The sequence below is a fragment of the Colletes gigas genome, unplaced genomic scaffold (genome assembly GCF_013123115.1).
Source record: "Colletes gigas isolate AHSC1104 unplaced genomic scaffold, ASM1312311v1 Colletes_gigas_Sc00009, whole genome shotgun sequence".
Lineage (NCBI taxonomy): Eukaryota > Metazoa > Arthropoda > Insecta > Hymenoptera > Colletidae > Colletes > Colletes gigas.
Genome location: NW_025106638.1, coordinates 8,999,247 through 9,021,757, shown reverse-complemented (window position 1 = coordinate 9,021,757; position 22,511 = coordinate 8,999,247). Strand labels below are relative to the sequence as shown.

The 22,511-nt window shown below is 43.3% G+C and overlaps 2 protein-coding genes across 4 annotated transcripts in view; one reads left to right on the top strand and one right to left on the bottom strand.

Annotated features, from left to right (window-relative positions):
* Positions 1-15,705, top strand: part of LOC122397156 — a 76,052-nt gene extending 60,347 nt beyond the window's left edge. The window contains exons 2-11 of one of the 3 annotated variants that reach the window (XM_043396097.1): positions 8,179-8,395; positions 9,144-9,250; positions 9,679-9,815; positions 12,085-12,285; positions 12,374-12,714; positions 12,788-13,007; positions 13,125-13,430; positions 13,496-14,080; positions 14,328-15,055; positions 15,220-15,705. In XM_043396097.1, the coding sequence (XP_043252032.1) occupies positions 8,190-8,395; positions 9,144-9,250; positions 9,679-9,815; positions 12,085-12,285; positions 12,374-12,714; positions 12,788-13,007; positions 13,125-13,430; positions 13,496-14,080; positions 14,328-15,055; positions 15,220-15,595 (3,207 nt within the window). In that variant the 5' untranslated portion in view covers positions 8,179-8,189 and the 3' untranslated portion in view covers positions 15,596-15,705. Of the gene's footprint in view, positions 1-8,074; positions 8,396-9,143; positions 9,251-9,678; positions 9,816-11,729; positions 11,768-12,084; positions 12,286-12,373; positions 12,715-12,787; positions 13,008-13,124; positions 13,431-13,495; positions 14,081-14,327; positions 15,056-15,219 lie in introns of those variants that run through there. The other 2 variants (XM_043396096.1, XM_043396098.1) reach the window with 2 other exon arrangements.
* Positions 15,706-19,456: 3,751 nt separating this feature from the next.
* On the bottom strand, positions 19,457-22,511 carry LOC122397155 (transcription initiation factor TFIID subunit 5). The gene is made up of 12 exons (XM_043396095.1): positions 22,429-22,511; positions 22,293-22,366; positions 21,952-22,137; positions 21,634-21,836; positions 21,358-21,554; positions 21,044-21,248; positions 20,852-20,971; positions 20,641-20,786; positions 20,421-20,558; positions 20,158-20,351; positions 19,774-20,065; positions 19,457-19,693 (listed from the first exon to the last, which is right to left on the bottom strand). The coding sequence occupies exons 2-12, from the start codon at positions 22,353-22,355 to the stop codon at positions 19,479-19,481; spliced, it is 1,959 nt and encodes a 652-aa protein (XP_043252030.1). The 5' UTR covers positions 22,356-22,366; positions 22,429-22,511; the 3' UTR covers positions 19,457-19,478.

The window sequence follows — 22,511 nt, the reverse complement described above, 5'->3', positions numbered from 1 at the left end:
GAAACGCTCCGGAGAATTTGAACGAGGCACGGCGAATCGAATTTGTCGGGAGCCACTAATGCTCGAAACGTATAACCGCCGTCGAGCCGTAAAATGTAATTGAAACCGTTGCGTCGGGCCGAACGGTAAAAATAGAAAAGAAGAAGGCAAGGGGGACCCCGAGAATCCTTGGAATTTAAACATTCCAACGAGTCGGCGTATTTTTCAGCGCACGGCCAGCGTAACTCGATATCGAGTGTCGGGTATCGAATTATCGAGGGCTCCGTCCGCCCCGAAACTTCGACGAGATTAATAAGAGGGACCAAATTCTATAAGGTCCAATTTCTGGCGTACCCTTTAGGCGTAAATTGGACTCGTTCTCCCGGCGATATCGACGTTTAACCCATTATCGACGTGCGATATCGTTTGCCCTCCGCAACGGCGAAAAGATAAAAGCGCTACGCCGATGCTTGGATAAGTGAAACGTAGTCGTTCCCGTTACCGAGCGGGGGCGCTCTTCAGTCTTTTTAACCATGTTCTTTAGTTCGTCGACATTTTCAAATTGTTTATCCATTAAACAAATTAGAACCTAAATACCCAAAATAATTAATGCTCCAAAATATTCACAAAAAACATTCTCATCGCTAAAAAGCTGGACAGACGTGTTTCGAAAACGTAGAAGTATATTATCCAAGTAAAATCGATAAGGATCGTCAGTACGAAAGGAAGCATTGAAATTTTATTCGTCCCTGACACCGTTCTCGCGCTTCGATGATGAAAATTGCATCTCCTGTACCAGCTCCAGGCGACGATTTTATTTATTTAACGACCGTACGATGCAATTAAATAGCTCTCGACCGTGCAAAACGCGCGATGCTCGCAAATATTAATCAGCCGGTGAATATTTCGTGTTTCGCTAATGTACGATCGACAGGCCACTGTCGAATATGATATTTCAAAATATTCACGACTATTTATCGCCGTGCTTTTATTTCGTTTATGAAACGTACTCTGCCCTTCCTTCCGTTCCCCTCCTTTAGGGCGCACGGTCCAGAAAGTTTGATTTTTGGCAACGGCGAACCGCCTTCGCCACGTACAGTGCTTATTTCCTTCCCTTTTCAGTTCCTCCTGGCACTTTTCCCTGCCGGCGTCCCAACTTCGATCACATATGTGCAGGTTCCTATTCCACGAATAGGTGGATGCGTTGCATCTGTCTCGTAACACCCAAGGGATGTATGCTCGGATACCGGGGAATGGCGGAATCTATAGACGGTGCTTCGTTGCGATAAAAAATCCCCTTCCTTGCTATCGAGCTTGCAAAACTCCTGGGGACTTCTCCAAGGTTGTTCGAGAACTTTTCCCCGCTACGCACGCCGCGATACTTTTCCAATCCAACGGGATAATAACGAATTTAGGTAACGACCCAAACGTATCAAAATTGGGGACTCTTGTTTTACGTGTATTTTAATACGCGGACAGTAGTGGAAAAAAGTTTAAGACGATAAAATTAAATAATTTACAGCGGCGCTACCTGCATTCGTCAACAGAAGGATACGTGTAATCTTCAACTTTCTCACTAACGCTCGATCGCCTAATCCTATGTATACTCTTTACGTGTATTTTAATACGCGGACAGTAGTGGAAAGAAGTTTAAGACGATAAAATTAAATAATTTGCAGCGGCGCTTCCCACATTCGTCAACAGAGGGATACGCGTAATCTTCAACTTTCTCACTAACGCTCGATCGCCTAATCCTATGTATACTCTTTACGTGTATTTTAACACACGGACAGTAGTGGAAAGAAGTTTAAGGCGATAAAATTAAATAATTTGCAGCTACGTTTCCCGCATTCGTCAACAGAGGGATACGCGTAACCTTCAACATTCTCACTAGCGCTCAACCGCCTAGTTCTATGTATACTCTTTTTCGATCTCGAACATTTTCTTGAAAGGGCAGGAAACAAGGAAGTACCATAGCCTATTTAAAATGCGAAGACGTCCTTCATGTCTCGTTAACCCTTTCGCGCAGAATGAAGATATCTACGCCATTTTTCGTAATTTAAAGAACCGTGGAACTACCTCAAGCAGCAAAGCCATCACGGAACAACTTATCCCAGGGGAAAACCCGTAAATTAAATTAAGCGTAATCGAAAACGTTAATTGCTCTTCATATTTTCTGGTTCGCGGGAACTTTGAATCTTGAGCGTATTTAGAAAATCCTGCAGCAATTTCCTCTTTACTTATCGCCAGTAATTTTTAATATCACATTATTGCCCCCTTCACGGATTCCAGCGGAGAGAATCATATAACGAAATACCTCGTTTGGAAAACAATTCTTTTCAATCGCATATTAGAAGAACTGAAAGTGTACTAAAAGAATACGAAAGAAACACGGACATTGCACATGCAACTGTTCGTCAGATAAACGTAAAGGAAAAAGAAGTTTGAAAGGTTTACACTAGAGTGTCCCCTTAAACGAAGTCCACGATTCTACCATAAATACGTATCTGTCAAAACAAATGTCTGCAATCTGTTTGCAGTTGGCTGGCAGCCCAGGAAGCCGCAAATAATCAGTACATAAATTAGTCTGTTTACGTCCAGCGTGGGGTACGCTCTTCTCCGAAATCAACGTCCTTAATTCAGGAGAGAATCAACTAGGGAAATTAAAGTGAAAGGCGATTCGTTTTTAGGAGCGTGCCCCGATCGATAACCGTATGAATGTGTCGGTAAAGAAAACCTAACCGCATTGCACAGTGGGACCATTGCATACTAAATGTGGTAAAAAACATTTTATGACTGAAATCGTGTATCCATCTCTTTATGCCTTATTCTTATCTAATTTTATGAACATAATCCTCAGTTGAGACGCTTTTAATCAACTAAACGTAAATTATGCTTCTCAGGAATTTATTTAGATTTGAAATAACTGTCGTCCAGAGACCCCGAAAACGTAACTTTTTCCTGGCACCTTTCTCTCCCAAACCGAAACTTCCTAGCGTTCAATGGACGACGCTCTGATATGCGTCCATAGATACGAGACAAAGTGATAAAGCTAGATCTGGATAGACTTTGTCGGACGACGAATATTCCGGCCGAATTGAATGGTCTGTCCGTCGATGGCTATCGGTCCGCCATAGTTCGGATTCAATGGGCGGCTAGGCTTTCTAACTCGACCACCAACCACCAACCATCGCGGACGTACAGTCTGACCAGAACAAAAAAGACTCTATGTTTTACAAATTCTTATATCTTAAAATACCGATAAAAGACGTTTGGCCTCATTTTAATCAGAAAAATTTCACCAATATGTTGAACGAAATACCTTTAGAAAAAGCACGAGAACAAAAAGCTTTTAATTCTGCATTCCATTAGGGCATCGATACACGGACATTTAAACTTCTACGAACGCTCGAGGTCTCGTTCCCTCTTTGTCTTTCGCTCACTATCCTTCTCTATGGCGGCTTGAATATCATCGTGTACTCGGGTAACTAAACTTACTGAAAACATATTGCATTTCGAAATCGACTGTTCGTCGAATAACTTTGAAAATTAATTCTAAAATAACGCTGGTGTTTCGAACTGGACTCAAAACACCCAGGTCTGACGTAAATTCGATGGACTTGATACGGAGAAGAGAGACATCGATTGTCGAGACCGGGCATAGCAATCGGGACGGAAAGACGAGCCTCGACGCGAGAACCTATAATTAAGCAACAGGTTGTGGCTGCTTCTTTGCACGGATTTATGAGGACCGCCAATGCACTGGCTTTTATTGAATTTTAACACGTTCACTGCCAGATCAAAGCCGTATAATATTCTGGAAAAGTAAAATTTTGATTTTAGACCATTGTAAGCTTAAGCTATATAACCTAAAATATGTTTCAGTACTTATTTTCGTAACCCTGTTAAAATTCACAAATTCTATTCAGATTTATTTCTCTCAATGTCTTAACATGAGAATTCATTTTTGTAGTATCATAATGGTAAATAATTGGCAGTGATAATGTTAACCGAGCCCTATTCTATCTTCGCGTACGAATTCTCCGCGTTCCGCCATCGACGTCCATCGACCGTCGGGAAACTGCACTCGATCGAGAAACGGTTGGTCGTCCGTCTGATCAATAACGCGGAAAGAGTGTCGCTTGCCAACCGGCTAAAGGTGACTTTAACGTCGTTCCCGGAACGATTTCGTGACCTTATTTCAGGAAGATTAAAGGACAGAGAGAAGGTAAATGTTAATGGAACAGAATTAAAATGGGGGGAGCGAGACTTCTTGGTTCTGCCTTCCTTGTTCTGCTTCTGGCTAAGGATCCCGACTCCCGGGGTCGAGCGACGCAGAAATTAACGAGCTTTTATCGTTACACGCCGTTGCCGGGAATAACGACGCGGATCTGGCATGTACCGTGGGGCGTCTTAGGAGGTAACAATTAATGCCCCGGTTAGTAAATTATGTGCAAGACGTTCTACGACTGCATCACAGTATTTTGGAACGTTTTCTTACGGGGCTCGAATGAAACTGTTGAAATTTTCAATTGGTTTTGACGTAACGGTTATCTTTTTACTTTTAATTTGTTCTAAAAAAATAGTTTTATATCCACTGAAACTTATATTCCATATTTACTCTATATTTTTTGTCCTGTTCCAATTTCTTAAATAACGATAAGTAAGAATCGTTTAAACTTTTATGTTTTACTTTAAAATATCTGCCTACGAAATAAGGGTTTGCCAAGAATGGGGTCACGGAGAGACGGAAGGCAGTTTGCCTTCTAGCAGTAGGTCTACGAGGAACAGCAGGACACTTACACCACAACCGCAGCCACCTACATAACCTAATAGATGCAAATTCAATTACCCGCTCAAGGTCAAGGAAGGGTTTACCCTGCCATACCGTTTAACTACTCCTGCCGCTCTCTTATTCACTCTTGTATCTTTGTTTATGCAATAAATTGAATAATTGGTGGTCCTGTCACTAACGAAAGCGGGGAATAATGAAATTTGTACGGTTTTTCAAGGGTTAGGTTTGGGTTAGGTCAGGTTTTTCAAGGGTTTCAGATTCCATATTTAAAAGTTACAGAGCTTGTAAATATTATTCGTTAACGATTTACGTTTAATTTGTTAGCTCTTTGAATAATAAAATTCCCCACGTTCGCTTCGAGTCGCGATTTGGTATCAAGAAACGAGTGAAGCTAGAAAGGCTTCGATTACAAGAATCGTTAGCGGGATCGGAATTCGAAGAAGGCCGAAGTACACGGGCAATTTGCGCAAGGATTCGAATTCGCGGATCGGATTGTTGCCGTTGTAACGGCGCCATAGAGCCGAACTGGAGCGAAAGGGGCATTCGGTTGTTACGCAAAATAGTCCTTCTTTCTTCGGTCGAGGTCTAAGCATCGACAGGCATAACGATCGGCGAACCTGCGGAAGCGGAATCCGTGGAACCGTAGAAATCGTCGATCCTCGAACACCGAGGAGCTGCCTATTCTTGGCTGACGACTCGCCGGCCCCAATTTCGCATCGATGGAAACGACTAGCGGCGGTGGGAGGGGGGAGGGGGCTACAAGGAAGGAGGCCAGCAGAAGGGTAGGGGGAGCTGATCCACCGCGAAGAGGTCCTCTCAATCTGCAGTTGATTTTCTCGTGCACCGACCCAATTTCGAACCCGGTGCGGGCAATTTAACCCGCGTCCGCCTCTTCCTTCCATATCTTCCCTCCGGATTGCCGGAACACCGTTTTTCTTGCACCGAAATAACGGTCGAAACTGATTTTCGAAACGCCGCGAGGCTCTCCCTCGGCGGACCAACACGTACCTAACCTAACCCGTTATCGTAATCGCGCCATCTGGTGTAGGGATACATAATTAATAGATTAAACGTAACCGCAGCGAAGTTGGTACTACAGAACAAAATTGTACCGCGACGAAGTACAAATTGCCAACACGGTTGATCAAACTTCACGGCAGCACGTCGTCGACTCTCGTTATTAATTATTTTTTGGCACTCGATGACACAAAGATTCGCCGTCAGTGGTTACGACTGCCCATTACGCTTAACCACCGCCTTGCTCCGTGACCGCAAACGGCAGAGGGGGGAGGCAGCACGCCGACAGAAGAACAATATTTATAAAGGCGTTCGGGGGCATGTTTGCGGGAATTCATTGGGAATTCTCGACAACGGGGCGACGCGGTATATCGTCTGGCTGCGACATTGTGGTTCCGCGGCCCCGTACCTCTGTTCTTTGTTCGCCGATGGTCGCCCCGCGACACGGGTTGCATTCATAATTCGTCGACGATTTAGAAAATCGTCCGATCTGAAACGTCCGCTGGTTTCTCTGCGCCCTCTGGCCCACGGCGTATTCAATTGACCGTGGCGCGTAAGTTCCTTGCAATTCCAGTGACACTCGTACGGCGGTGCCGTATATTTGCAGGTAGGGGGCAGGGGGCGAGGTAGTTTCTACCACCCCGAATTACCATATTCCACTTTGCGCTACGTGTTCCCGGGCCGGGTTTGGCCCAGATTCCTCCTGCCGACTTAATAAACAGAACCTTTAGCGGCACGCGTACGACGCAGCTTCCCGCTTAAATCCAGTTATCTTTTATGAGATTTCTGCAACGCCAGCCGTCCTCCTCTGCCCCCTCTTTATCATCGGCAGGTTAGGCGACACGCGGACGAAAAATTAGAAACGAACGAGCGAGATAAACTCGAGCCCGGCTATTTGTTCCGGGAATAAGGAAACATGTTCCCGTTCAAGAGATAAATATGACCGGCTGAATGGAATTAGCATAATTCACTCTTCGTCTTAAGAGTGGAGCAGTCGGGCCTCTCAATTTTAAATATCGGCCATTTGTTTAACCTTATATCTTTAGGAATCTTGCATGTCTATAATCGTACATCTTTAGGAGATTTATTTTATGTATAAATTTTGTCAACCCAAATTGATATTTTATTTATTTTTATGTAACGACTTTACTCGACAAATAAAACAAGGTTATGTTAGATGGAGGAAGTATGGCAAACGGGGATCAGCGAATAAAGCTGTTTTACGACCTAACCTAAATCATGGGACTTACATTAAATTATGGGAATCGGGTCGTTTTTTTGACAATAGTAATGATTCCAGACTCGGGGGATACCTAAATAGGAAATTTGTCGATTGAATTTTACATTGTTTCGTAGGTTGGAAATGTACATATTTAAGAAGGTGTATAAATATACAAAATTGTTTTCGTATAACCGAGGTGAGTCACAGAAGTGAAAATAATTTGTTTTTATGATACAAGTATCGTTAAATTAATTTAGTAACAGATGAAAATCATATAAGAAGATAGCGATTGCTAGAGTGATTAATTGAGGTTATGTTTAAGAACCTCAGTTTTACCTCGCCGTTTTGCACACTTTATTTTCTCGTATTACATCTCTTGTAACAAATGAACATTTATTTTTCATGGATATTTCCGACCTGTGTATGATTTTTTTATAAGGATCTATTTAACTTTGACTAACTTCCGAAACAGAGTTCGTATACAAACGCATTTTAGGGATAAAGGAAGATCAATCCCGGGAAGAATTGCAAGCTGTATTGGCTCAGACGTTTTAGTCTAAACAAAGATTAATCGACACTATCCACATTACCTTTACTCATGGTACTACATTTTTCTTAACCAGAGATTGATCTTCCTTTCTTTCTCTCTGCAACGCATCGTATTTACACAATTCTATTTACGCGAAAAGATTTTGAATGAATCAATAACGTGAGTGGAGGACCTTCTCCTCGAATGCAATTTACTTAAACGAAAATACGTTGAAAATTTGAAAAAATAAAAACGAGTTTTCCATAAATCGAGAGATTGATGTGTCGAAGATAGCGGGGAATCGATTTCTTCCCTAATCCTACACACGGATCGTAAGCATTAACACGGCTTAACAGGAAAAGGGGATTTTCATCGATGCAGGGTTTAGCTTCTGTAATTGGATATTACAAAGAGCAGATTATTTGAATTATCTGGAAGTGAAATCGTCGTAAAGAGTATGAATATTGGGAGAACAAGCGTGACGAAAGAAAGATCACGATTCATAAGTTATAAATAATATGCATCTTTTTTTAATTCTTACATATGGATTAGTGTACAGGCGACGCGTTAAAGAATTGTGATGGGAACCGTTCTTGTTAGGTGTTCGTGGCACGTTTTCATGGAGGAATTTTTCAGGGTGAGGGGGCATGTTGATGTGCCGGCGGTTGCTGCTGATCGCAGCCGCGATCACGGCCTCGATCGAGGCTGGCTCCGCTAGTTACCATCCTGGAATCCCATCCAGCTACTCTGGATACCCTGACTTCGCTGCCTACTCTGGTCTGACGACGTCCGAGTCTGCCTCGAGCGCCACCACCACGCCGACGGCCAACTCGGAAAATGTGCCTACCTGCAGGTAAAACTGCTGTACATAACCTCTCCTTTCCATTCGGTTTATGTTTCATAGAAAAAACCGTAAGCTTTGGAAATTCAATGATTGTACAGGTTGTTCCATAACATGTGGTGTCTAGTTCAATGATTGATAGGGGATACGAAGTAATGGCAGTTTCGCTTCCAGCTAGGAAAATGCAGGATTCAGACTAACATTGAAAACAACTGTTAGTAGTGCTGTATCCTCGAGAAGAGACAACTTGAGGGGCAAGGAAGCCATACACGGTGTTGGCCATTTGTTGCTGAGAAATTTGGTACTTAAATGTATATAAATATCAAAAAATACTATGAGTATTACTTTAAAATGTCGTGGTATTAATTGTAATATTGCAAGAACCTGTGAGACAAAATGGTGTCTCCCTTGATTTAGTTGCAAGCGTCACGAAGGTGGTTAGTGCTAGTGTTTCGAGCCGCATTTCTCTCTAGATTTTTCCCTCGAAAAACCTTACGAATACATCCCGCGTTATGAAACATCCTGTAAAGAACCGTGACCCGTGACGTCCAGTATTCTGTTATTTTTATTTCGCTCCGCTATTTCAAATCGCAGCGCTTACGAAGATAGAATTAAATCCTGATCCAAAATCGTTACCGAGAGTTTTTGAACGACGGTCCGCTATTAAAACCTACGCGTGTCCATGGGATAGCGATCCGTGCCCGCGGTGGAAGCGAATTTAAAAGGTTTAGCGTACGTTTTATTTGCATTCCATTTGCAGACCTTCCGAGTACCTATGCGGCACGGGAAACTGCATCGCCCAGGACAAATACTGCGACGGCGAAAATGACTGTGGCGATAAGTCCGACGAGCCGAGATATTGTACCCGTGAGTCTCTCAACCAACACGATTTCGTGCGATCGTTGGCGGCGGAAATTTTGTATTTACAGAAACAAACAAAATCAGAATGCTCGTCACATTTAATCCTGGAAGGGCTCGTCGAGCCCACTTAAGTTTTCCACGCTACTCGTTATACGTTAGGAGGCAAATAATATTTGTAAAAAGTAATACATATACATAAGAGTGATAGAGCAACTCTGTTTCCAGATTCAAGTTTACTAGTTAGTAACTAGTGACTAGTGAACTCTACTAGGAATACCTGGGGGATATTGTAGAACAGACGAAAGATTTCTTGACCGATGGGCTCGACAAGTGCCTTGCCTTAATCGTTTCAGGATTAAGAGGAGAATGAGAGTAGTCATGAAACCGTATGGAAGAATCGTTGAGAGATTTGATACGCCCTTTTTTTCTTTTAGCGTGCAACAGAACCTTGTACGGTGACGTTGGCCGGACTTACAGAGTGGAAGTCCGCCGGCCGAGGGAGGATCGACTGCCATTCCTGTGTCATCTCAACTTCACTGCCGCCGGGTCTGATCTCGGAGACCTAGTTCAGGTGGGACAAGAGGGGATCCCGTAGAAAATAAATGCTGACTCCTTCCCATCGCGAGTCTGTCACGGATACGGATACGGATAATAATTTTTTTTCTCCTCCCGCCCGTCTAGGATGCGCACGTCGTGCTTTAGCGAAAATAAATTGTCTCTCGAAATTGGTCTTGTAAGTTTGTTTATTTCGGTGTTCGTCCATTTTTATCTTCTTTCTGTTCGCTTGCTTCTGCGTGCCGGGCGATTAATCAGAACAGCGTCGTCCGCGCGACGTTGCGTCGGGTTGCATGGATTCATATTGGAGGAAACAAAGCGTCGTCTTAGCGCCGTGCAATTTTTTTTCGTATTAGTTTCCGCCAACAAACGAGCCAGGCGTTCGATATTTTACTTCGGGACAGTGCCGCTTTAATCATTCCTAGCCAGCCAATAATCTTGTACAAAGTTTTTCGTTGCCAGGGTACGTCGAGCAATTTACCTCGTCCTCGGTACTGCAATACATTATTGTTTATTAGCACTTCGCCTTTAGCTACTACATCGATCCTTACGTACCGAAACTTCTAGCGCGTTTGGATTTTGTCGTTCAAAGTTTAATACAAATAGTAAAATATTGAAAATTGTGTGCAGACGATGCCTATCGATAGAGCTTTTTTTAAATGACTGACAAACATTACTCTAAAGAGTTGTGGGGTCCATCGTCTCCTGTGCTCGCCACCAGAGGGCTACGTTTTTGTCTCTCTCGCAAGCGCTGATCGACAGTCTATTTGTATACAGGGTGTTCGGCTACCTATAGCAAAAATTTTAATGAGCGATAGTAGAGGCCAAAATAAGACGAAAATCAAGAATACTAATTTGTTGATGGAGGCTTCGTTGCAAAGTTATTAACATTTAAAGTTCCGCCTGTAGAATGACAATCCGCTAAACAGCTGCGTTCGCGCGGACGGTTGCGGCAGGCGAGTGCTAGTGGTTCTCACGCAGCATGAAAAATTCTGCTTACCGACATTATCGACAGCCTTAGATTTTTGTCCACTTATGGGAATGCGAACACCTTACGTTGAATAAGTTTCAACCTGTCTTATGAAAATCCAGAAGGGCATATCAAAACTCGCCCGACGAGATTTTCACAGAGAAAGGGTGAATGCCAGTTCCAATACACAATGTTGTGAACAAAAATCACCCACATGCGATTATACACGCCCCACGATTGTCCACAGTGTCCACAAGTATCCACAAATAATCCTTTCAGGCACTAACCACTATGCAATTAAATAAACACGTACCGCGATTATGTTATTCGTGAATGTCTACGTGTACGTGTATCACGATTCTTCCGAGTTACTTACGAATAAAACTGTTATTAATTTTTCAAATACACTTCCCTGAAATGCTTCCCTGAAAATGCGAATCTTTAAAATGTCATGACTCCTGAACGGATTGGACGATTTTAATGTTTCAAACGGCAAACAACGCGTATTTAGTGTAGAGTATGTAGATATTCCAAGAATATTCGAAAAGTTGTTCCTTGACCCCATGAAGTGAGAAAAACCCCGTAAAAATGGTCCAATTTTCAAACGACCATAATTCCTAAAATAGTGAATATATTTCAATGAAATTTTTTTTTTAAGTAGAGCTCATGGATACCTACAAAAAGGTATTAGACAAAATTTCCATACAGGGTGAAACAAATTTATTAAAAATCAAAAACGAATTTTTAAGAAAAATCTACCCAGGAGTAGGTGCCTTTTTCGGCGAAAAAAAAAGTTTCAAATCGTTTTGGAAAAATGATTTCTAGGTTCTAGGGTCAAATACAATCATTTTTAGTAAATACACACATACCCCCGAAATCTTACACACTTTCGAGAAAAAAAATTCAGGAAGGTGGACAAATTTTTCGGCGAAAAAAAAAATTTCAAATCGTTTTGGAAAAATTATTTCGGTTGCGGGGGTCAATTACAATCATTTTTGGTGAATAGACATGCCCTTGAAAACCTGTGCATTTTCGAGAAAAAAATTCAGAACGGGCGAAACTTTAAACGTTAATAACTTCTTAACAAAGCCTCCATCAACAAATTGGTATTCTTCAATATCCCGGCTTTTAAGTCACAGAGTTTTTTCATAGAACTGCAAATAACGGAAATCAAATTGTTAATATTATCTTAGCTCAATCAAGTTCACACGTTGTTCCATGCCACTAAATCACCAATGTTATTATTTCTTGATAATCTCGATGAACTTGTCCCATCTGAGAACATCTTAGTTAGCGCAATTGTACGATATTACAGTTGATCTTCGACACTTTCACCGTGGGTCGATTCCTGTCGTTCACGTCGAAAGGATGCCCGGACGGGTTCATGACCATCCGCGAGCAAGGGCGTCCAGCGACCGGTGGACAATGGTGCGGAAGCGCGTGGGGATACACCGTTTATTATAGCGAAACACCTTCTGTCAATTTGACTTTGCATTTATTGCGACTGTCCGAGCGGGTAAAGTAAAAGCGCTTTCCACAAAATTCAAATGTACCCGCAGCCCCCGTTGACGTTTAATCAAAACCATCGTTGGTCGTTTGCACAGGGCATCGATTACAACTTCGACTTCAAGTTGTCGTACAAGTTCCTGAGACGCAGCGAGGCTCATCTCAGATACGGGAACAGCAGCATGTCTACGTGGAGGGGTGAGCTGGTGAACGGCACGTACTGCGACCGCGTGCTCACCAAGTGCGATACGCGAGCCTGTCGTCTTCAATCGCCGAATTACCCGGGCGTTTATCCTAGAAACATCACATGCTACTACCGGGTGGAGCAGAATCGAGCTCCTCCCGGTCATCGGGCGTTACTGGCTGTGAGTCAGCGGAACAGCCATAAAATACACATCAAGGACAAGGTGAAATACGACGGAAGCCAGAGGTTATTAAGGTATATTTCATCATCGCCCATCTTCCAACGTTTCAACCGATTACTGGATAATCGATGGATTAAATTCTTCCAGAGTGTGGGATCAATGCAACATGGTGCAGGATTACTTGACAGTATACGATGGAGGGTCAACATCCGACAAAGTGTTGGTCAGACTCTGCGGAGGGGACGCCGTGCCGGACATTGTTAGCAGCCATAATACGATGCTTTTGGAATTTCACACGTCGCCGTACGACAATCCGTTCCATCCTGTCCCTCTGTCGTTTTTGCCAGGATTCGAGCTCGAGGTTCAGGTAATTACCAGACGGAACACGATCGAGTTCTCCAACGCTGCTCGACAAGATACAAATCTTCCATCTAATTTTAAAGATTGCAACCGTAAAAGACCATGTTGACGACTCGATTTACAGGTACTCTTCGTTGACGAGAAGTCACGGAGTTTCGTGAAAGAGAACGACAACTGCGATTTTTATATATCCAGCGACGAGAGTTCGTCGGGGGTGTTGGAGAATCCCAAGCACTCGTTACCACCGAACACCACGTGCCGCTACCACTTCCAGGGCAAGCCAAACGAGATCGTGTGGTTGTCCTTCGTCAAGTACTACGCCGCCAGCGCGGACGCGGCCGCGGGAATCGACGTTGCGTCCGACTGTAACGCGAAACTTCTCATTTGGGACGGCGATCATACGTTAGATAAATTAATTTCCACGCGTAAGGTACGCCAGGACTCGTACGATATCAAAAAGGCTACCGCCTACAACTCCTGGACTTTATATTACAGAACATTACGCTGATGGGCCAATTTTGCAAGGATGACACACCTCGCCTATGCGATCACAGCTTGCTGCGAAACGGCAGTCGCAACACGAGACCGTGCAGCCTCGGGGAAAGCTACGTGTCGACCGGTAGGGACCTCACGCTGGAACACATTTTGCGTCAAGGAAGTGCACTTTACCCGATAAGCTTTGTACTGCGATACGAGTTCGTGCACGAGGCGATATCCTGCAATCACGTGTTCGGCTCTGCATCGACTTCATCCACGTCTTCCACATCCTCTTTATCCTTGTCGTTGTCGTCCTCGCTCTCGTCCTCCGCCAATTTCGGGAAGTTCGGGTCGCCGAAAAGTGTGTTCTTCTATGGACGCGGTGGTGCGCAGAACGTTAGCTGTGTTTATCGTTTCGAGGCTGAACCCGATCACAGAATAGAACTGTCCATAACGAAAGCCTCGTTCGGAGACAAAGGATGTTCCTCCTACGTCGATCCGCTGGTCAATCGGTGGACCTGCGATCGACGCTTAGTCGATTCTACGAAGTTTGGCACCTCGGAGCTCGTTGTTGCCGAGTATCCTTGGCAAGGAGTGAAGCTGGTACCTGTTTTAGTAACTATCGGCTTGGCGAGTTAGTTTAAAGTATCCAAGATCTATCACGAGTAGACTCATGCCTGGCGTTCGCTTGAGAGATTTGTTCTTGGGAATAGTTTATGTAGTTATGTTACCTACTTTTGGCCTCTCTATCGAGATAAACTGGTGACCTAAAAACTAACTCGCCAAGCCACTATTACCATTCGGTAACGGATAGAACGTTGATTCGGTACAATTTTATACCAATGTTCAGGTGCGTGATTGCTTGTGCTCGAACGTGACCGAAAGGATTGTCTTGAGGACTCTAACATCGAACGTGGTAGAGGTCCGATTCGCGGTGACGCTGATGAACGTCACTCAGGACTACAGGGATTTCTTCTTCGAGGGTGAGTACCGTTTCGTCGCCCTGGGAGCGGAAACGAGCGAGCAAGCTTGCTCGACGAAACTCGAGGAACGAAGATTACGCGGGACCAGCGGCGAGATCTCCCTCAGGAGTCCTCTGCCGCGGCTTATTCCTGGCGTGGCAGCCGTGGAAGAGATTTTGACCAACACGGAGGACCTTACCGCGACCCAGTGCGTGAACGAGCCGTGGCTGATCGAGCCAGAGGACGCCAGAATTAATTTCCTGTATCTGAGAACCGCAGGGTACAGCATCACTTTGGACAACGTCGAGGAATGCACGACGTTGAACCGTATCGTCGTTTACTCGGCGGCCAACACGAAGGATCGTAGCGTAATTTGTCCGGAGGGCGGTGTCGACACGGCCAGAACGGTCGATTTCTTCTCCGGCGGTTGGAACTATAGCGCAATAAACGTCACCGTGGCGATGACGCAACATTCCAGGAGCTTCATCGTCGAATTCCTTCAGAGGGAGCCCGGGTTCTATGCTGTTACGTGGATAGCTATTTCTAAGCGGTCTCCTAGTCCGAGCGTTGGTCCGAATGTCTTCACCATGCTGCCCCAGGAGGAATGTCCTTACAGGTTAGACAGATTTCAGTTACGCTAGCCCCCTCAACGTGGTATTTATTAAACTCTCCGAGTGAAAGAGTCACGGTAAGAAAAGCGTTTGATCGTCTTGGGTGATGCGTTTCTGTTGATATTCTTTAAATCTAAACCTACTAACTGCCACGCTTTTCTCTTTCCAGGTGTCCAGAGATTCAGGCGTGTATAAGTTCCGTTTTATGGTGCGACGGCATCCGACATTGTCCATCCGGCTTCGACGAGGAGGAGGCCAATTGCTCGTACCGGTTTGGCGTGACGTTGTTGTACGTAGCAGTGGGCGCCGGTGCGTTGGGTATATTCCTGATCCTACTGCTCGCCACTGGCTGCCTCAAGTATTGCCTCTATCGACACAAGGCACGCAAGAAAAAGAAGAACGTCGCGCTAAACGCGAACCATCTCCACGTGAATCACACACACCACAACAACGGCCTCACCGGAAGTCGTTTGAGCGGACGCTACAACCTTGCCACGCCACAGGAGATGTACCTGGAGAACTATGGGAAGGACAGTATTTGTTGACAATACGCCATCGCCGATATCGAGACCACCGTGTGAATAATGCAGGAATTTTAATTACGCCTACCTCGCTGGCCTCTGGATCCCTACCCCCCTCACCCCTCACGCCCCCCCCCACCCACCCACCCACCCCTTCGCGAACGAACTGAATGAGAAGCAGACGAATTGTCAACCGAAACGTTCCCCCCAACACACATATACGCAATAATCGTATTAAATTCCGTAGACCAATTCTCGAAGGCATTTAACGAACGAGCGGGTCCGAGTTGTTTCTTCGTAGCATCGACGATCGATCTACGCCTCGATCGAACCGTCGTTCGATAGCCTCGAATCACGATAAGCGACGCTTTTTTCACTTTTTAACTCACCGTAAGTCGGTGGCACCGAACTGAGCACGAAATTTCTGGTTTTACAAGTGTTTTAAACGTTTCGCGACGTTTCGGGGCGCGACGACGAAATTAGGTTGGACGGAGCCGTGGATCGGATCGCCGGGATGCTCGTGTGTATAGTTTTCACGGCACGAACCGCGGTATCACAGTAGCTCTAGGAACACACGTTTTAGGTTTAAAAAGCGGTGAACGGAAAGCGCGTAGAGCGCGATGGGTTCAAATTAAACGAAAATGGTAAAACAAAAAAAAAAAAAATATAAACACGTAACGAAAAGGATTCAAGCGCAAGTATATGCTTTTAAAAAATGAAGTAGGGATCGTAATTCGCATTGGGAGAGAGAATTTTTATCAGGGCCGGTTGCCGAAAGGAGTGCCATAAACGTCCACGACGAGAAACGACGCAGAGAACAGAGTTTGGCGGGAAAACGAGGGGTAAACGACGATGTGCGAGTACAGAGCCCCGCGAAAACGATTATAAATCGATATGAATCTCCTGTGAACGTCGAGGAGCAAAACGAAACTACTGTGATTTACACTCGAAACGAGAGGAAAAAAAAAGAAAACGCCCGAGATTACGTATCACGAAAAATGTGTAAAAAAAAAAGAAAGAAAAGAAAATCGTAAAAAAACCGGAAAATAATTTCGACCGATGTTCGTCACTTTCAAAGTCTGTTTTACTCTATAATTTTATAATTGTCATGTCCGAACGACGACATTCGTATGCAATTTATCCTAAGGATTATCACGACCAAAAATCAACCAACGCGTTATCACCAACCCTCCCGTTCCATCATATTATCAAATCGATCGGTGTAATCTGCGTCGATCCGTCGATTATTCCATCGTTTTTGTAAGAAACGCGCAGCCACCACGATCGTTAACGCGGGAGCGTAGCGGCGCCATCGTAAGTCGCCATTACAAGCATTTGCAATGGCCGCGGTTCGAGTTCCGGGCGATTACGAGCAGAGCTGGGCAAACTCTATTTCAAACTCGATCTAGAACGCCAACGATTTGAAATAACATTTGTCTTCTATCCGCGATAACGTTACTTACATTTCAACAGAATAACTATTCGTTTCATAGGAGAGCAATTTCAAATAAAATCATTCAATTTTGTTTCCGTTCCATTTCAAATATCGTTTAAATAGAGTAACACGTTTGAAACGATATTTCGAATACTATTGTTTCGGAAGTGCCCAACGATCGCTACTATATTATTCAAGGCTAATTGGCTCGAATCACTTCGAAAACGAACGAAAAACGTCCCTAGGGACTGAAAGAAGTCCGAAAACGCCGGATATCCTATGCTCCTGCATTAAACTGCGATCCTAACCTATCCAGATTTCATAAGTACATAACGTTATTGAAGATGATATAACATATAGTTAAATCACACATGTAACCTAGGTTTGATATCGATGCGCGAGGCTTGTGACTGGGACGTAGAGATCGATGTATAGTTGATTATCGTTTAAACGTGCGCGAAAAAAAAAACGAGAGAACAGAGGGCAAACAGAAACGAACACAACGCATACATTGTAACCCCTGTTACGAAAGTGTTAACTACTAAAGGCCATCGTTTCACGTGCGTACCACACACTGATACACATACGAGGAGACGATTCACATCTACATACATACATACACATACGTATGGTAAAAAGCGCGTATAACTTACGTCTGTATGCTGTGATAGAAGTAAGCGTATCAACAATCGGAAATAAATTTCTCGCGTGAAATTCGTTTCGATTGTGTGCACCCTCCGAATCCCATAATCGAAGTTAGACGTAGATCCCTTCGGTTACCTTTCGAACAGAGATTGGGACATTATTCTTATCTAGATATACAAATCTTGAACAAGGAATAAAAAATAATCGTGTAACGTTTTAATTATGAACAGTCATTTTTTTCGCAAAAATCTCAGCATTGGTACACCATCCTTTTTTTTTAAAGATAACGTCAAAACTACAGATATTAACATTTTAAATATATCATAACTTTTTATCGTACCAATATTTGTTTGATATTCCATTTAATGAAACTCGACTGTGCAAAATTTTTATCCATCTCTGCTTTCGAACACACGTCCTATCGATCCTGTACTTATGACGCGTCAAGGTTATTTTTCCACTATACGTCACGACAGTGTGCCCAATTTTTCGACAGAGAACACTTACTTATTTGTTTGCGTAGACCAAGTGATACGGAAAGCGTGATCTTTCGAAAAGCACAGATTGTATTATTCGGCTCCTCTCTCGGCCGACCTTGAGAAACTAACGAGCACAGTCCAGTCTTATTTACCCCTTATTGAGAAACATGTCGCTTGAAGACCAATGTCGGTCAGCTATGAATACCGTAGTACGAATGAAACGTTCAATGTGGGTCGCTGGTCGTAGCAACAATTTATCCAAGTTCACTGAAATATGTTTCCTTTGATACTGTAGCTAACCTCTTTCTTTTTGAATTTTTATCTCGGCTTCAAATCTTGAAAGTGTTACTTCGTGTCACACACCCCACCTCTCTCTCTTGGGTCTCGTCTTTCGCAAATCTAGAATATGGAACATCGTTTGACGTAATCGTTCCGACCGAAAGCAACGTTTTAGCGTAGAAGAGGTAAAGAATATTTTCAGTTCACTCGCGACGTCAATGCAATATTCTTGGTCGTTTGGATAACAGTAATTGGGTACTTTGCCCTAATTCGCGCTGACGACAAACTGGTGACAATTAGTTGCTGCTCGTGATATTTTGGCGACAAGTCTGAGAGAAACGTTACTGCAATCGTCATGTGGTTTGGTAGACAATTAAAGAGAGGACTCATTAAAATACAACGGGAAGCAAGCGATAGAATCCTAAATAAACGACGATCGCGATGACGTAGTTTCAGGTACGCTGCTTAATCATGAAAATAGAATATGGATGCGTGAAATCCGTCGGTTATCGAGAAACGTCCATCCTGGTCCATCCATATTCCAGTCGTAATTTAAGTTCGTCATTCGGATGTGCTTTGTCTTCGGAGCTCCGTTGATTTTGAACGGACACTTCGCTCCCCGATGAATTCATGAATGTTAATGTCTAGCAACGGACAAGTTATTCGTACCTTAGAGTTGTCGTATAAGCGTTTTTATTTTCATTTTTAATTTTCTATAAATTGGCATAATAAAAGAGAATACGTTCATGTTGAAAATACGATGAAAAGTTAGTTCAGGTTCATTTACCGTTAAACCAGCTGTTAAAGCAACCGTGTTACAGACGATATCAGAACTCTGTAACGTCTATGATTACGTTTCAGGACGCCGATCTGCTCATTTTAGGAACCAAAATGTGATCCACCGAAGATAGGAGATATCGTAAGAAATACAAACGATTCGAGTATGTCGTGTATCCAATGTGAAAAAATTTATTAACAAATGATTTTATATTACAACGATGACGAATCGATGCCAGACCGTATCCCATCAGCAATGGTGAAGTTCGACGACGAGGAACGACTACGTTGGTTACGTGGATTCGAACATGCCAATACCCAATAATAAATTTCTTCTGGAAAAATGTAACGCAAGGACGGGGGAGTTTTTCGTCGGGAAAGTCCTCAAAAGATACGCTTCCGCGTTTGTCTTTACATCCGGATTGTGAGACACGTTCACGTCCTCTAAACTCATTTCCTCCGCAAGTTTCGTAAAATCCCACAGTTTAATCGTGGAGTCCAACGATCCTGCGAACATAATATTCGGTATGAAAATCTTTGTTCGATCACCGCTTAAAAATCGTAATGTTAAAAGACCCGATAATAACCTGAGACCAATATATTCCCATCCCTGCTGAACGTCAAACAATGAATGGTTCCAGAATGATTGGATAAAGCAGCGACAAGATGGCCGTGTGCCAGATCCCAAACTAAAACGCGATGATCTGCTCCAGCGGATGCTAGAAACCGACCTTCTGCGGAAAAAGCAAGGGAGTAAATTGGGGCTTTGTGACCCGTCATTAATCTGACTTGGCTACCGGTTACGCAGTCCCATAATCTTACTGTCATGTCGCTGGAACCGGTCGCCACGTAGTTCGAGTTTGGATGAAACTGTACTACCTGAAACAGAATTCACAAGTTCCACAACAAAACACGTCCACTTCTAATATTCGCGCGTCGTAAATTAAAAATAATAGTAGAAACGTACTTACATCTACGTCCGAATAATGACCGGCAAATATCCGAAGAGGCTGATGGGAATCGGTTGCCCAGAGCCTGGCAGTTTTGTCGTGAGAAGACGTAGCGAAATAATAACCGTGAGACGAAAATCTGACGCACCACACTGGGAACAAATGTCCCTTGTAGCATACGACACACGTCCATGTATGTAGGGACCATAGTCTGACTGTAATACATTTATAATTTTAAGACCTTAACGAATCACAGGTTAAGAACCATTGCTACTGTAACATACCTGTGCTATCTTCCGACGATGAGAGAAGAAGATTTCTGTCTGGACTGAATGACAAACTATACACGGGACCGTTATGTCCGTACAGAGACCTTGACGATTCCGCTGTACGATCATCCATCATTCTCACCAACACGTCATCTGTCGTATTATGACATAAACGCATGTTTAATGCACGATGTTACAAAAACATTTAGGTTCTGTTACAATTAACAAACACTACCTGCTTCTCTGTCGATGTCCTGTAATTGTTCGCCGGTTTTCATCAGTCTTAATTTCTGTGGAATTAACGTCCACACTTTTATACTAGAGTCACTGAATCCGATGGCCAGTAAACTCGAGTCCTCTGCCACTTCCGCCGCTGTTACACTGAGTCTCGTGTTACAAATACATTAAATTTAACGCAACACAATTAATCTTTGCGTGGGACTTACGTATGAATAGCGTTCAGAAGCGTGTAAAAGCAGATAGAGGGTAAGGTGTCTGGACCAAGCACCACGCGTTTCGATGCTTCCCTTAGAGCTTTTACCTTCTCCAATTTATCAGCGTCTTTTCTGTACTTGAACGAATCGCGTTAATCGTGATAAGAATTGTACAAAGCTAATTTTACCGACAATCTTCCTTACAAATTGGGCAAAGGCATTCTACCGACGGGTGGTGCGTTCGGATCTGATTTGGTTTTCTTTGAAAATAAAGGATCTTTCTTAGCCTTTTTCTTTTTTGGTTTGTCTCCATCTGCACCGCCTGTATCGTCCTCCTCTTCTTCGGTCGGAGGCACGCATTGGATGTCTGGTTCCTTCAGAAGTCCATAATATACTTTTGCCTTATTATCTAAAGTATAAATTGACGTTAAGAAAAACAGCATCTTTCGTTCGCCTTGGGAAGACTAGTACGTTTCATCGTTTTATCCCGATAACTATCATGCTACCCATGATCTCACCTTGCCTGGTCGCCTCTCCGACTACCGCGCCCGATGTAGCATCGATTTGTTGTTTATTTCTAGCTACTCCTTCGTACATATCAAAATAAAGATGTTCTTGTATGATGTTTAATAACACACTGTGTTTTTTTTCTTGTAAATGTCGTTTTAATATAGAAAGGGTATCCCTCGACATCCTGATTATAAACTGATTGGATCTGTGAAACATTTTACGTAATTCGTACCGCGAAATCTTGGAATGATCGAACGTCGTGCAAAAACAAGTCGTGCGCATACTTAAAAGTATCAGTTAACTCGTTTCCGGCCATCTGTTCGCGTCTGGTAACGTTAGACAATCTTTTCAAATCATTCTGATAATATTCTTCCAGATTCCCGCCAAATTTCTCTAGAAGTTGTTTTGCTTCCTCCGAATGATTATTATAAACCAATTCGAGATACATGTGTACCAAGACTGGGTATAATATTGTGCCCAATTCATGCTGTTTTATAACAAATCTATGTTTCATATTTTGTAACAACCATATAAACGATAAAACTGTATTTGATTAAAGCATTTTGTAGCCTTTAATCTATATATAGTACACCATGATTTACCTTGTATATATCTAGAGAACCCTCTACAAATTTTTTTAGTTCGCTGTATGCTTTTTCGTAGAGTGCAGGGTCTCCCTCGCTTTTGTATGCAGAGAGTACACTGTTTACTTCGGAATCAGTTTGCTGAGCTTCATCCGGAGAGATATCTGTTAGATTCGCTTCTTTTCGAAATAGTTCTTCCGTTCCCTACAAGTATGATACATACATAATTAAAAAAGGGTAACATCTTTATTTTACATGAAAATACCATAGTTGACCAGTCAATTACGGGTTAACGTTCAATGTTTATATTAGTTTTTGAGGTTAAAAATCGCTCGATAACGAAATACTTTCTGACATACCTTCAGATTATACTTCCGAAGTAGCTGCAGAACCGCAAGCATGGTAGTTTTCTCGTTGTCCATTTTTATCTAAACTATTATGTCAAAAAATTGAAATATTTGTTAATAAACAAACAGCGCAAGGGACGCACCCCACCTTTAGCATCGTACGTACAAGTGGCGCCAGAGATGCCAGACGAAGCACCGGATGCACCGGGGACCAGTGACTGCAGTGTGGCC

Coding starts and splice junctions, on each gene's coding strand:
- LOC122397155 (XM_043396095.1), bottom strand. CDS start 22,355: ATGGACAACGAGAAAACTACCATGCTTGCGGTTCTGCAGCTACTTCGG. Junction 21,249..21,357: donor CGGAGAGGCGACCAGGCAAG/GTGAGATCATGG, acceptor TTTATACTTTAG/ATAATAAGGCAAAAGTATAT. Junction 20,066..20,157: donor GTCATTATTCGGACGTAGAT/GTAAGTACGTTT, acceptor ATTCTGTTTCAG/GTAGTACAGTTTCATCCAAA.